General features: G+C 40.4%; 1 protein-coding gene across 2 annotated transcripts in view; it reads right to left on the minus strand.

Annotated features, from left to right (window-relative positions):
* The window catches only part of NFATC3 (nuclear factor of activated T cells 3), a 58,236-nt gene that overhangs the window by 5,144 nt on the left and 37,666 nt on the right, over window positions 1–15,426 (minus strand). Inside the window, exons 4-9 of one of the 2 annotated variants that reach the window (XM_087728663.1) lie at window positions 14,570–14,769; window positions 12,093–12,265; window positions 11,177–11,317; window positions 9,450–9,505; window positions 8,541–8,667; window positions 6,889–7,596 (exon numbers count right to left, since the gene is read on the minus strand). In XM_087728663.1, coding sequence (XP_087584789.1) covers window positions 6,889–7,596; window positions 8,541–8,667; window positions 9,450–9,505; window positions 11,177–11,317; window positions 12,093–12,265; window positions 14,570–14,769 — 1,405 coding nt within the window. Of the gene's footprint in view, window positions 1–6,531; window positions 7,597–8,540; window positions 8,668–9,449; window positions 9,506–11,176; window positions 11,318–12,092; window positions 12,266–14,569; window positions 14,770–15,426 lie in introns of both variants that reach the window. The other variant, XM_087728662.1, reaches the window with a different exon arrangement.

A 15,426-nucleotide genomic window follows, 5' to 3' on the forward strand; every position in this document is an offset into this window, starting at 1 on the left:
CTATACATTGAATAAATAAATACAATGCAGCAGCCCAGGGAGTGACAGGCACAACTAGGTCAGTCCCTGTGGTATCTTTATTCCTGGAGCTACATCAGCTGCCAGTTGGCTTCAGGCTACAATTTCAGGGGGCAATTATCACCTTGAAAGCCCTTGGTGACTCAGAACCTACTGAACGTCAAGACAGCCTGCTCCAAAATGACAATTCTGAAAGATCTGGCTGAAAGGTCTTCTCATCCCTAAGAAATTCCATCCATAACATGGGACTCGATTACATGGCCTCCTCGATGCATACAAGTTACCCCATTGATCTTCCACAGAGAAGTAAAAACTTCTGGAAGAGGGCATTTGGAAGGTACCAAGGTTGGGTTAAACTGCACACGTTTACAGCTTGAAGAGATAACCTTTGAGTTATATCCAGTCAGTTGCTAACAGTTTGAAGTTACACCTGATCTTCAAATCAAGAAGTAAGAGTCCATGCAAAACATTTCAAAATGTTCGGGTTGTTGAGGAGATGCTGCAAAACTGACCTGCTCACAAAACAACTAGCGTTAGGTAAAGCTTCCTCTTTCACGGTCATTCTTTAAAACCCACTATCCAAACCTAGTTAGGGATACGGGAAAAAACCCCCCTCAAAAATATTGACTGACAAGCAAGAAGCAGGGTTGTTTCAGGTTGGAGAAATGTCATCTGTAGGTTCAGCTCCCCTTCTCCCCTCCTTTTCACAATATCGTCTAGTTGGCTGAAAACTAACAGCCGTTTCCATAGGCAGCCAAAATTGAGTTTTACATTTAGAAGCTTTCTTTTTTAAAAGCTTAGCACCACTGCTCATTGTTTGCAAATTACATATGCAATTGAGCAATGGCTTGTCTCAAGAGGGGTCAGTTTGCTCTCCAGCGGCAACGTCCCTTAGCAAGGTGGATCTGATTTACATCAAGTTGATTTAAATCACAATTTAAATCATGATTTAAATCAGGGGTCACCAACCTTTTGAATCTCAGGGATCACTAAATTCGTAATTTTAAATCCCCTGAACCACTAATACATTTTTTTTTAAAAAAAGACAAATAGTATTTAGCGCAATATAAAAAATGCAAATAATTTTTCTCCGCACCACCAAAACGTTCTTGCGGTTGGTGACCACTGATTTAATTCACTAGTAAAAAGGCTTGATTTCAATCAACTTGATTTCAATTGTAATTTTTAAAGAGCAACTGTCGTCTCTGTCCCACAGGGGTTCCTCCGGCCCGCTGTTAACTTACCGACAGTCCTAATATTGCAGAATATACAGCCTCATACTACATAACTAAGCTCCATTTCATGCCGAATAAACTAATTTAGCAATGCATCTTAAACAGAAAACTATCTTTAGATAGATTTTTATTCCAAAAGCATTTTATTAAAATGAATGTGATAAAAATAAAAAATCTGATTGAAATAAAAAAATCTGATTTACATCAAAACAAATCCATTTAAAAAAAATTAAATCATCGATTTTTATCCATCCTGTCTCTTTGCCATCAGATGCAGATGGCCATCAGTGAGATATCCTGGGAACATCTCCCAAAATAGATGTGATCAACACCCTGAGCTGTGCAGCACATGATTACATTCCCTACTCTGAACCTTCTTCTGCCTCTGCTTGGTTGTCACTGATCCCAAACACTCGGCAACACCTAGGAGGAAGCCTTGATCTTCGGAAGACTTCGAAGGACTGACAGCTTTGTGATTTTACAAGGGTCAAATGTCAGGGATTCAAGTAAGACCTTCAACGCAAGAAGACTCCGAGGCTTGAAATTCCTCAAAGTTCCATTTTATTAGAGATGTCATATTGGCACATCTGGGAAAAGCCAAATCTGAAAGTTTCCACCCAAATGAAAGTCCAAGTCCCCGCCCAGCACCCACATGTCCATCACAATCAGGCATTATTCCAACTGGAGATGCCTCCCAGTCACACCCCTCCAGGTGCAGGGCAAGAAATCCTTGACTCTCTGAGAAAGGAATGTTATTTTTGACTATATATATATATATATATCCTAAGCACCATATACCATATTTTTCGGAGTAGAAGACGCACCTTTCCCCCCTCTAAAAGAGGGTGAAAATTTGGGTGCATCTTATACACCGAATGTAGCTCTACCCACCCACCGGCCCCCACCCTTTGGCCTCTGCCTCCCAGCAATTTACCTCTTTGCAGGAAAGGGGGGGGCTTGCAGAGGCTTCAATAAGATATAGCAATCCCTGCAGCCTCTAACAGCTGATGATCGGGAGAAATTGAAAGTGAAACTAACTGTTTGCTCCACATGGCAAATTGCTGGGAGGTGTTGTTTTTTTCTTGTGCTAATCAGGCTGTTTCGAGGTAAGTCAACAACTATAAATTATTAGACTTATTTTTTAAAGACTGCTTTATTATGGTTCTATACAACTTAACAAAATGAAGCAGCTTTTTAAAATAAATGCTTGATCTGAAGAGGCCCAGTGCTATTATTTTTTAAAGTGCTATTCTTTTAAGACGGGGGCAGATATTTTCCCCTTGTTTTCCTTCCCAAAATCTAGGTGCGTCTTATACTTCGGAGTGTCTTATACTCCGAAAAATACGGTAATCCCCCCTCCCATTTTCCCATAGCAGTAAATGTGGAAGGCTCAATGCAAATGATGGCTTCCAGACCTGACATCAAATCTGTCTTTGCCAAGCCTTAGGATTTAGAAGAAACTTATCTTTTTGTTATATATGGCCTTTCCTAACTTTCCTGGACCACAAGCTAATTTCCTTTTAGTCTAGTTCCACCATTTCTTAAATCCTATTAATCTTTCAGTTCATATGCACAAAACATTGAAGCGGTATGTAAGTGTTAGTGCTAGTGGCATTCTCAAACTGAGCGCACTCCACAAAGGCTTGTCCATACAGAAACCTAACCACTCAAACAAAGGTAAAGATTCCCCTTGCACATATGTGCTAGTCGTTCCTGACTCTAGGAGTCAGTGCTCGTCTCCATTTCAAAGCCAAAGAGCCAGCACTGTCCGAAGACGTCTCCGTGGTCAGGTGGCCGGCATGACTAAACGCTGAAGGCACATGTTAACTTCCCACCAAAGGTGGTCCCTATTTTTTTTTCTACTTGCATTTTTACATGCTTTCGAACTGCTAGGTTGGCAGAAGCTGGGAGAAGTAACGGGAGCTCACTCTGTTATGCGGCGCTAGGGATTCGAACTGCCAAACTTTCTGATCGACAAGCTTGGCATCTTAGCCAGTGAGCCACCGCCTCCCTTAATGCAAAGACAGGAAGATGCAAAGGGGTGCAGGGTTAGAGCCTGAAATTTCTTCCACTCCAAAAAATATTTGGAGGGGGAAAAAACTAAATATGCCCAAAGAGCCCAGAAACATGAAGAGCTATTTTTTTTCCGGCAGGACTCCTGAATTCTACTTGTGGGCTATGCTGCCTTGAAATTTAATCTATTTCCACACCCTTGAGGTGTTAATGTGTTTTTGGCAGAGTTTGGTATCAGTGTTGAGCTTTCAGGAGCTCTACCGTATATAACGGATCACATGGCATATTCTTTTGGCCTTAAGTGTCTTTGTTTGGGGTTTATGACACATTGTTGATGTCTCCATCCGATACCGATATTAATTTTCTCTCTCTCTCTCTCTCTCTCTCTCTTCATAACTTCTATCCCTGTGGAGTTGCAACCCAACGCTGAAAGACTGCTGCTAATCTGAATTTGGATCAATGTTGTTATATTATACAACACGCTATTTACTGCAAAATATTCAACCGGATTGATTTCAGGGTTTTTAAAATAAATAAATAAATAAACACCCACATGTCTTCAGTTGGTTTTAGTTTTTCTCTTGCAAGAATTGGGGGGGGGGGAAGCAAGTGCTATAAAACTAACCCTGCGAAGATTAAAGCTTTCACTGCATTTTAAATGTCCACTTTCACTGAAGGCATCCTGCAAACTCCACGCCTTCTTAGTCATGCATCCACTTCGGTCTTTATAAATTATGTACATTTTTAAATCCCAAAGGGAAACGGGACTTATAAATAGTTCTTCCACTAGAAATGAGCTAGCTATCTTGGGAAACATTTGAACTGTGACCTCTGCTGCCAAACTGGAGAGCTGGGTGTTGTTGCTTTTTTTAATTTTTATTTTAATGCTGGAGTGTGTCTCACAAATCCAGAAAAACATGTTTGGCAAAAGCCTGGTAAGTATGACCTTGCCCGGGAGAAAGACAAATTAGGAGCTATTCCAGTTTGCTGCTCAGCTTCTTGTCCTCAACCAATTAGGAGAAAGGAAAAAGTAGGGCTGTGGTTTTGGAGTCTAATATCTTGCTAATAAATATAGCAGGGAAAACTTAAATGGCACTGTAAATATATAGTAACACATGAATAAGGAGCGGGGAGATATAGAGGCTTATTTTGAGAAGAAAATATAATCAGACAGGTATTATGGCTGAAGCTGGAAAAGGATCTCAAAACTGGAAGATTTATTTTAAAAAGATTCGTGCATGATCCAATTTTCCTCTAAAACAAGCAGAAAAGAAGGTTTGCTGGTGCCCTTCTACCGCTGCACCATAGAGAGTATTTTAACTTACTGCACCTGTGTATGGTTTGCCAATTGCACAGTGGCAGATAGGAGAGCGCTCCAGAGGGTCAACGCCATTGCCCAGAGGATCATGGATTGCCCTCACCCCTCTTTGGAAGAGCTTTATAGCTCCCGATGCCTTACGAAAGTTCAAAGCGTTCTTAAAGATCCATCTCATCCTGGACATCCTTTTTTTTTTTTTTTGAACTATTACCATCTGGCAGACGGTACAGGACAATAAAAACAAGGGCAAATAGGCTGAAAAACAGCTTCTATCCCAGGGCAGGAACTATATTGAATTCTATGGTATAATGCAATATTAATGCACTATCAGGGGGTTTTCAATTCAATTGTACATATGAATGTGAAGGATGTCTTTTTTTAAAAAAAAAGTTATGTATGATATATACTGAAGATGGCATTTAATTTCGTTGTACAAGGTGCAATGACAATAAAGTAAACTAAAAGGGGAGCGTACATTTAAAAAAATGCACACAGCTACTCAGAAATCTGATAAAAGAAATCTAGGAAAGATGGGAGGAAAACGCTAAAAATGATGAAACTGTAATCATGTACAAATCAAAAACCATAGATGGTCCTTTTTTGAAACGACGATTTCACCGAAACATTTAACCAAGCCTCAACAGCAGCAATGGGGGATTTTAATCAGTTTGTTACCCAAACAGAGACTCTGAAGGCGTCATACTGCATTCATATCTTGCGTAACACTTGTTTGCACCTCACAGAATGGACTGAATGATCTTTGGCATGTCTTCATATTCTCATCATAAGACTGTAAACCACAATGAGTTAAATTGTTTGATTTTTGCCTTGCCGTGTCATGCTATGGTTTCTAACCATGACCTATGAGTATGACAGGAAGCAGAAAGCTTGCCAATGGTTAAACATGATGGCATATTTGTTAAGTGAACCAAATGCAGCACTTTGAACTAGCTTTGGAATGAGATTCCCCCCCCCCACTCCCAAGGAAATTATTTCTTCAGGCATAGTTAACAAGGACTTCAACCACTCCAGGTAATCATCAGCTCACTAGATCACCTGATCCCAAAGAAGGAACAATGGCACAGGCACACACGGAGCGCCTGTCAAAAAATACTTGAAACCAATGTCTTTGAAACTTGGCAACTTTCAGGTGTTCCTAAATAGCCAAAAGAACATTTTATTTGACAGCTAATGAATAAAGCATCATAGATGGAAGTCCTTGCCCAATCCTTCTCAAACTTATTTGTATTACACACACACACACAAAGATGACACATGCTCATTCACAAATGATTGAGAATGGATGCAATGAACGTAACTAATAGTCCAAATTACCAATATTCATCACAAATTGGCCACTGAATGAGTATATGTGCGTTTGCTTTTCCTGAACTCTTGCTATTTTGATGATATTAGCTGAATAGTTGTGCCAAGGGTGCTTTTATTTTAAAGGCAACTGGACTTTCTGATTTTTCTTTTAGGAAGCTGATTTTTCTTCCAAGAAGCTGCTTCTTCATTTCTATCTGAGTTCAGGGACAACTCTAGGAAAGATTGCGACCAGCTCCCTAACAATGAAATAAACAATGGTCTTTCCAATCATGATAATGTATGGCTATGAAAGCTAGGCATTGAGAAAGAGTAAGAGAAAGAAGATAGATATCTTTGAACAATTTGGATTTGGATATACTTATTGTACTAAAAGTACCCTATAAACAAAATATAACAATTGTAAAAGATTGTCCAATGTATTTTTATACAAGTCTGATGTGCACCAAATTTTAAATGAGGAAGGACATCCCTATAGTCACACAATGTTCAAGTACATTGAACATTCCCAGATGAACAACCTATTGCAATGGTCTGGGATCCATGATAATCCTTCCTTGTATGAGGCTTCTGAAAGTATGAAGCTATTTAACCATATTCTCCTAACATAGCATCACTTACCATCATCTAACGTGATGTCTTCCAATCCCATTGTCTGAAAATTTAACTCTTGATCTTCTGGTTCAGGCTTAATATTAACAGTTGACCCTTCTGATGGAAATGGAGATGTGTCACATATGTTATGATGCAGCAAAGATGAAGCTGTGGCGATTCCACCCAAACCTGGGCTATGCTCTTGTGGGGACTGTTGCCCAGACTGACTGAGAGAGGCTGGAGGAGGAGGAGGAGATGAGGCAGATCCCGAGCTAGAAAGATGGTAAGGTAGAGGTTGCAACTGTGGCGAAGATGGCCCAGAACGTGGTGAATGGACTAAAGAATGAGAAGATTTGGGGGATGATGATGAGGAGGAGGAATTACCTGGATTTGAAGAAAAAGTCATTGGCTGCAACTGTGTGGAAGGGGGTCCAAGGGACTGAGTCACTGCAGAAGAGACAGGGCTTTGCTGAGGATCGGGACAATGGTATCGCATGGATTGCAAATGAGGCGAGGAGTGTCTCGATTGAGCTAGGTGTGCTGAAGTATGTCCTCCAGTTGCAACGTTGGACGTTGACACCGAACCTGAACTCGAAGTATGATATGGGATGGGTGGCAGAGACTGGCAGCTGAGGTTTATCAGTGGAGGTACAGGTGCGTCTTGCTGAAATGAAATTGCCTCATATCCTTGACTGGAAGAGACAGAATCCATGGGAAGACCAGGCTGTCCATTAAACATAACATTGGGTTGCATAGACTGGTAGGAAGGCCCCACAGAAGATGCTGCTGTGACCTGAAAAGACGGATGGACTACAGCTGAAGACAGGGCAGGATGCTCTTCACCTGGACTAAGGTTTCTACCTTGTATGTGGGACAACTGAGTTACTGTTGACGATACCATGGGCGTGAAAGGCGGCTGTAGGGGACAGACAAGGTTCCTGGAGGAAGGAGGAAGTAAACTATCGTGTGAAAGCCCTGGGTCAGGAGAAGGCAACTGGGTTTGGACAGGAGAGAGTCCTTTACAGTGAGTCAGGGACAACGATGGGACTGAAGACAAGTCCATTTCATCTCTGTTCTCTTGTTTCAATACAACTGTGTAGCAAGAAAACAAGGATCAGCTAAAATTCACAGATGGAATGATACAAACATCAGAACTCAATCGAATAAAAAACTGTTCCACCCCACATCCAAACTGACATGTACATGAATGGCAGTGAACACACATGGAAAATGCAGTTAACCGTAACATGTTTGAAAAGTATGCTGTGAAATATACTTTGTGGGATAATGCAGATAAGGGTTTTCTCATTATAGCAATGGGGATTAAAGAATAAAATTCTAGAGTTGAGAATTTCGAGTCTGAGTTGAGTCTCATTCAAAAACAGTGTGGAATTTATGACTCTGCATTACTCCTGAATATTCATTTTCTGACATGGTTCATAAGAGAACTGAGAACCACAATACACAGGCTATCATAGCTTATTATGGATCAACGAATGCAGCAAAGACTTTCAGTTCCATGCTGGCTGATGACATTTCTTATTTCTAACGTTCAAACGATAATTTATTCACTCAGAATATATTAGAATTTAATGTGCAAAACTTCATTTTTCCTCATTTGCAAGTCAACAGAAATACCTTTATTAATTTATTTTATAAGTAATTCAAGAAAACAAACATATATAATACTCCTTCCTCCTCCTATTTTCTCCACAACAGCAGCTCTCTGAGGTGCGTTGGGCTGAGTGAGAAATCACCCAGCCAGCTTTCATGTCTAAGGCAGAACTAGAACTCATTGTCTCCTGGTTTCTAGCCTAGTGCCTTAAAAAAAAACACGGGCCAATTGATGTTCAATTAAAAACTTTCTAGCTATCAGGAAAAGCATTGAAAAATTCCTTGTTACATTTCACACACACACCGCCTCCAATTCATGCCTAATTTTCTAGGTAAAATAACTAACATTTCTCAGAATCTGGGCAATAGATTTGAAAGAAAAGGCAGTTCTCACTCATGATTTCTTTGCCAATAATCTGTACCTGGAATATATGTAAAACGCTGAGCCTGGCTTTTTTTCCTTTTGCCGTTGCAAACGTAGAACTGTACGTGGACGGCCGCTGTAATTGCTTTGTTGTGATACGGAGGAACTTCAAGAATGAGCGCAGCCTGTGTAAAAATGAATAAAACGATAGAGACAGACCAGGTGTGTCTCGGAAGGTTTTTTTTGTCGTCCTCATTAGACCTGATAAATTACATGCTTTATTTCCTGAAGCAATTTTTTCTTTTAAAGATAAGGAACAGAATTGTCAGTGGTGACACCTTTCCACAAGCCACTTTCCCTAAGAATGAGTGGCAGGATATTTGAGTTTTCTGCCTATGAGTCCTACTTCCAAAGGAAAGATATGTCAGGAAGCAGTTCTCTTAAGTGCAGGACGATGCTTTCTTCGTGAAATTTACATATGCTAGAATACTTGCATAGAATATTTACATGTTCTAATCATTATAATTTTCCAAAATGTTAGCTTACAAAGCTAACATCTGCGAAGGGGAAAGAGTTGGCACTTCAATCGCTGAAAAAAGTTTCACTTCTAGATTCCAAGTTTATGAATCAAATCTGGCAGTTGCTGTAACTTCCTTGTATAATTTATATTCTTCCTCTTCTTTCCTTTCCCGCGATCCTTACTACACTATTAGTGTTTACTTTCTGCACATCAGTTTGCCCTTTCTAGCCTCTCAAGACTGAAGGTTATTTTTTTCTATTTAATATTACATCACTCACCACTTTAGCCTTCTTCCCTTATAAATCTGGCTCAAATGTTGCTACTATTTTTGCACGTTTGATATAAGTGCTAAGGGGAAAAAAGCTGCCTACGTTATGTTTCATTTTCCACCAGGATCTTTACAGAAATCAGTAAAATAATTCTGTACTTTAAAAAAATAAATCTCACCTCTTGACTCCTGTCTCTAATTATTTTTCCTTCCACTTCCCACTGGGGCCGTCCATCTACAAAGATAAAGGTTTCAGGTCAGGTATCAGCTCATTCTGAAATAATTCAATTATTATATATATATACAAAATACACAGTGTACAACTCTTAATAGTTTTCATTTGACTTTCAAGACTCTGTTCATTGTAGACATGTTAAATATTTGTCCATGCAATACCTATCTTGTTCAAAGATAACTGGCCAGAGAGAATTGAGCTTTGATTAATTAACCCCAAATGGGAAGTGAACTATGGATGAAGTGAGTTTGGAATGATTAGTTTTAAGAAGGGAAGAAAAATGATGTTTTGGGTGAAGATATTTGCATAATTCATAGGATAGTTGCTGTGTGTGTGTGGGTGTGTGTGTGCACGCGCGCGTGCATTGAATATTCATAGTTAGAAAGATTATGAATCAAAGATTATGAATCACCAGGATCAAACCAGAAGCTAGAGAAAAACTTGAGCAAAATGTAACACTAGATGTTGCGTTTACAAATATATTATATTAATTTATATCCTATGTTTCTATTTCAATGAATATTTAAGGCACTGAGTATTGTAAACAAAAATAAAATGCAGAAGGCTGAAAGAAACAAAATACCTACCAAATAAAAGGCTTGGAAAGAAACATTTATTTACAGTTTATTTTTTTTAAAAAAATTAAAAGGGAGGGAAACTCTTGAAGAGATTCATTCCATTGCCCAACAGAAAAACGGTTTCTCCCTCCATGTATGTGACTGGCTCTAACTGTACAAATCTATCAAGTCAAAGAGAGGATAAATCTGTCCAGTTTAATCAAGCAATAAGAAGAAAGGAATCTAAAACAGACAGTAGTCCTTCCTGCTGCCAAATTGTCCTATTGTGAAATCTACAAACTGAAAATAATCCAGAATAACAAGGCCAGCAGATTCTTATAATCCACCCCAACACTGAAATCCAAAGCCATTGGGATCCGATTAATTTCCTCTGCACACAATATGCAAATTAGAAGGAGTCACTGACTGCTCTGGCGCTAAATTGTAGTTTTAAAAAATGCTGCATATTGCAAAACAAAATGTGATGATTTTCTGCAAAGAAGCCGTGGCGTAGAGGACTACAAATTCACCGTCTCCGGTGCTGCAGAAGAGATCTTCAAATAGATTTCATCCTATGTCTGATCTCAGCCACCTTGAAAAGTCCTCAGCTTAACATATCCTCAACTTATAATTACACCATTGTCAGTTCCACAGTTAAGCATGGGACTGATCTGGCTCCATGGGAAGAGAGTGCCTACAAGCAATAATACCAACTGGGTAAATTAGCAATGTACCTAAACACAGAGTCCTACATTTCACACCACCCAGATGCTCTATCAGGATCCTTTGGGATTCAAACAGAATTTGCACTTGCATGGTAAAAGGATGTGATTGAATGCAGCTTAGACATTCTGGTATCAGGAGTGAAATTCAGCAGGTTCTGGAGAACCGGTAGGGGAAATTTTGAGTAGTTCAGAGAACTGGCAAATACCACCTCTGGCTGGCCCCAGAGTGGGGAGGGCATGGGGATTTTGCAGTATCCTTCTCCTGCCATGCCTACCAAGCCACGCCCACAGAACCGGTAGTAAAAAAAAAATGAATTTCGCCATTGTCCGCTATGTTCCATCAACCCCAGAAACAAACCTTTTCTGTTACTTGCAGCAGGTTGACTTACCTTGCCCCTTTTCCAGAAATAAAATTTTTGATTCTGGAAGGAAGTTACAGCCTGTAACAATCATTTCATGGCCTCCGTTTACGGAGCAACTGCTGATGCTGTATTTCTCTATCTGAGGAAGTTCCTGGGCCGATCTCTGAGCTTTATCCAAGAGAAATACAAAAATGCATAAGAACATATACACATGTGATTCTTATCGTATCTTCTCCCCCCTGCCTTCTCTGTTTTTATTTCCCATATGCAACACACTTTCTTATTTTTAGTTGAAGTATAGTTTGATCTGTTAACTCAAAAAAAAATCAGAAATTGTTTGGCAGACCATGAACTAAGCACACAGGCTGGATTTGCTAAAGACCCTAGACCAGTGATGGCGAATCTTTTTGTAAAGTCGTGCCAAAATTGTGAGTGCACGTGCTATCACGCGCGCATGTGTGCGCACACCCACAACTCAATGCACCCTGCCCACTTGTGCATGCATGTGCAACACCCCCACCCCTACGCAGGGGAGTTTTCGACCACCCCAGGCTCCGGAGGCTTTCCTAAAGGCTTGGGAGAGCGAAAACGGCCCTCCGGAAGGCTGAAAATCAGCTGCCCGGTGCGTGCATGCACGCTTGAGCTGACAACTCACATGCCAGCAGATATGGCTCCGCGTGCCACCTGTGACATACTTGCCATAGGTTGCCATCACAGCCCTAGACCATGATTGGTCGCATTTGACAAAAAGAAGAGATTAAAACTGCCTGTCTCAGAAGCAAAGTCCACAGATGAATATACCAGGGAGCTTTCTAAACGTCCCAGGGCAGGAAGGTAAAAAGCTTCCTCGATGCAATATTTCTTATGAAGTCCAAACTTAATTCCTGAAATATTTATGGATGTAACTATTTCCCCCACCAGCCAAAACAAGGAGCAAACTTACAGCATTCAACAGGTATAGAGGCAACCTGAAGGGACAAGACCTTTCCGCTCGGCTGTGGGATATGGACACGAAATACGAGCCTCACTCTTGTGTTTTTCCTTCCAATATCCGTCTCCCCCTTCCGAAGCTCTATGTCTGAATTGCGGAGCTTCAGAATACCTGCACAGTCAATACTGGAGAAAACAGAAGACATCAACCAAGTGGTATCTAATTACACCTGCTTTTTTCTTGTCTGAATATCTGCAAACACAACAGCCACTCATTTATAACAATAGCCATCGCACTTGGACGAATATATACCGCTTCATAGTGCTTGATGGCTCTCTTTGAGCAGTTTACAATGTCAGCCTATTGCCCTCAACAATACGAGTCCTCATTTTACTGCTCTGGGAAGGATGGAAGGCTGAGTCAACCTTGAGCCCGTCAGGATCGAACTCCACGTCGCAGGCAGAGTTAGCCTGCAATATTGCATTCTAACCACTGTGCCACCAAGGCTCCTTATCATGTTAGACTACAAACTAGACATTGTACCTTTGTACTAGAACAATTGGGAAAGTATTTATTTTGTGTGCCGCAATCAGGCATGGAGCTGTGAAGTGGCAAAAACCACAGCAAGCTGCTGGCAGTACAAGCAATCATGTAATTCTGCTTGGTTCTTAGCCTTGGAGGTCATCAGACATAGCACAATGATGCCGGTTGGGCAGAGAAAAAGTGAAAGGCACGTCTCCAGGACTGATCTGAAAGGATTGTGACTATAGATGACTGACAGATGTTAATTGTGGAACATCTCGGAAGTTTGCAAAGTAATTCTCATGAAAACCACATCTAGAAAACAATGGATCACTTCTTGCAACAGCCAATCACCGGTTTTCAGGTACCATTTTTTAAAATGAAAAACATATATAATAAACTGACTCTTCCTGGGTCAGTCAGTATCAGATGTGCAGTCTTCCTAGTCATCCAAAGCATTGCTTGCAGTGTTATAAAATCCTCTCATTCCACATTCTCCCTCTTATGAATAAAATAGAATAGAATAACAGAGTTGGAAGGGACCTTGGAGGTCTTCTAGTCCAACCCCTGCTTAGGCAGGAAACTCTATACCACTTCAGACAAATGGTTATCTAACATCTTCTTAAAGACCTCCAGTGTTGGGGCATTCACAACTTCTGGAGACAAGTGGTTCCACTGATTCGTTGTTCTAACTGTCAGGAAATTTCCCCTTAGTTCTAGGTTGCTTCTCTCCTTGATTAGTTTCCATCCATTGCTTCTACTCTGTCCTACTCTCAGGTGCTTTGGAGAATAGCTTGACTCCCTCTTCTTTGTGGCAGCCCCTGAGATATTGGAAGACTGCTATCCTGTCACCCCTAGTCCTTCTTTTCATTAAACTAGACATGCCCAGTTCCTGCAACAGTTCTTCATACATTTTGGCCTCCAGCCCCCCAATCATCTTTGTTGCTCTTCTCTGTTCTCTTTCTAGAGGCTCAACATCTTTTTTACATCATGGCGACCAAAACTGGATTCAATATGCCAAGTGTAGCCTTACCAAGGCATTATAAAGTGGTATTAACACTTCACGTGATCTTTGATTCTGTCCCTCTGTTTATGCAGCCTAGAACTGGGTTGGCTTTTTTGGCAGCTGCTGCAATGAAGGCAAAGGAGGAAGAGGGAGGAAGTCTCTCTTGTCCTCATTCAAGCAAACCATAATTTAACAACACCTGCAAATGCAGCCATGTTTGTGCAGAGAAGAGGCAGAAGAGAGGAGTGGGAATGGAAAATAAAGGTGGTGAAAGTACAAACTCGATACAGCCAAATGTGTTTTGGGAAAACCACTGAGACTACATTGAAATAAATCCATTATAACCTACTTTGCTGATGTTAGTACTTTACTACCTCAGAGACAATACATTTTGCCTTATTTTGGAATGGACGTGATATTTTTTTAAGAATCAACGTTAGTTCAAGGATTACTGACAAATATTAATGGGTGTATGTGTGTGTGAGAGAGAGCATAGGAATTGTTATGAATATGTCTGAAGGTCAGTGAAGAACTGATTCAGATAGTTGCAAATACTCAAACACAAACTAAAGCTAAGACCTTCTGTTATCATCTTTGTGTATGTTCCTGTGCATGTATCTGTGTGTGAGTCTTTACGTGCAAACGTGAGCATGATATAAAGCAACCAATTCTAGGATGCAAAAGCCATCTGCAGTTGCATAATCTTATTCGTACTGCATCATACAACACCTGCACTCCAGGTGTCAGCCAGGCGTTTTTGTCCTCTTAATGTGTCCACTTCAAACCTGAAGAACCACATGGCAAACGGAAGATGCAATGCGCTGCACTCGGAAGCTGATATATGAAGATTATAGTCTAATATACTTTTTAAAAAAATACTCGCATATCCTGAAACCCACCAAAGCCTATGAATTCTGGGGTACAACATATTGAATTTGCTAGGCAGAATCTTCAGACCTACCTGGCAGTCATGTTGTTTTCAGGTAAAAGAGGAATTTCCAAGACTTTGGTGCTGGCAAGGATGATTTCTTGACTCGCCGTGGCAACTGTTTTTCCTGTGATTCTGTGCACTTGGTAAAAAGCATGTGGTCGTAAGTAACGATCATCTGCTGTCCCAATAAACATTTGAAGATTTACAGGTTTTTCATTGTAACCTAGGAGCTGATAAGAAAAAAAACCTCTTAAAAATTCACGATTAGCTTTTCAGAGTGAACCTGTTAAAACTGCAGACATGGCTTAAGATACAGATGCATATTTGTAGCAAAAATAGCTCGCAAGCATATGCCTATAATAAAAATTAAACATGGCAAATCTTACAGTCAAACCACTCTGCTGCACTTGGCAGTCCTTAGGCTTTAAAAAAAACGGATCACAAAAATAATTTACTATTATATAGTTTCCTTTTCTAAAATAACTTTCTTTGATTTTGACCTCATTCAAATCCCAAAGGTCCTTTTTTCAGGAGGCAACTGGATCTTCACGTTATTCTTTTGAAGACATTTCACTTCTTCATCCAGGATAGTGGGGAGTGGATAGTGAGGAATTCTGAAAACCTCTCAGAGCTGAAGAAGCTTCTTGGAGGAGAAGCGAAACGTCTTCAAAACAAAAACATGAAAGTCCAGTTGCCTCCTGAAAAAGCACCTTTGGGACAACCGTGACCTGGATGATCTACAGACCTCATTCAAAGTGTTGCTTTTTACCTAGATCCAACCTAGAATCAGACAGATGTTTCCTGTCAATGAGAACAATGAATTCAGTGGTTTGCCTCCAGATGTTTTGGATGCTCCATCACTGGAGATTTTTAAGAAGAGATTAGAC

Source organism: Thamnophis sirtalis, unplaced genomic scaffold (genome assembly GCF_051295495.1).
Source record: "Thamnophis sirtalis isolate CommonGarterSnake01/CBP01778 unplaced genomic scaffold, rThaSir2_p1.2 scaffold_14, whole genome shotgun sequence".
Taxonomy (NCBI): Eukaryota; Metazoa; Chordata; class Lepidosauria; order Squamata; family Natricidae; genus Thamnophis; species Thamnophis sirtalis.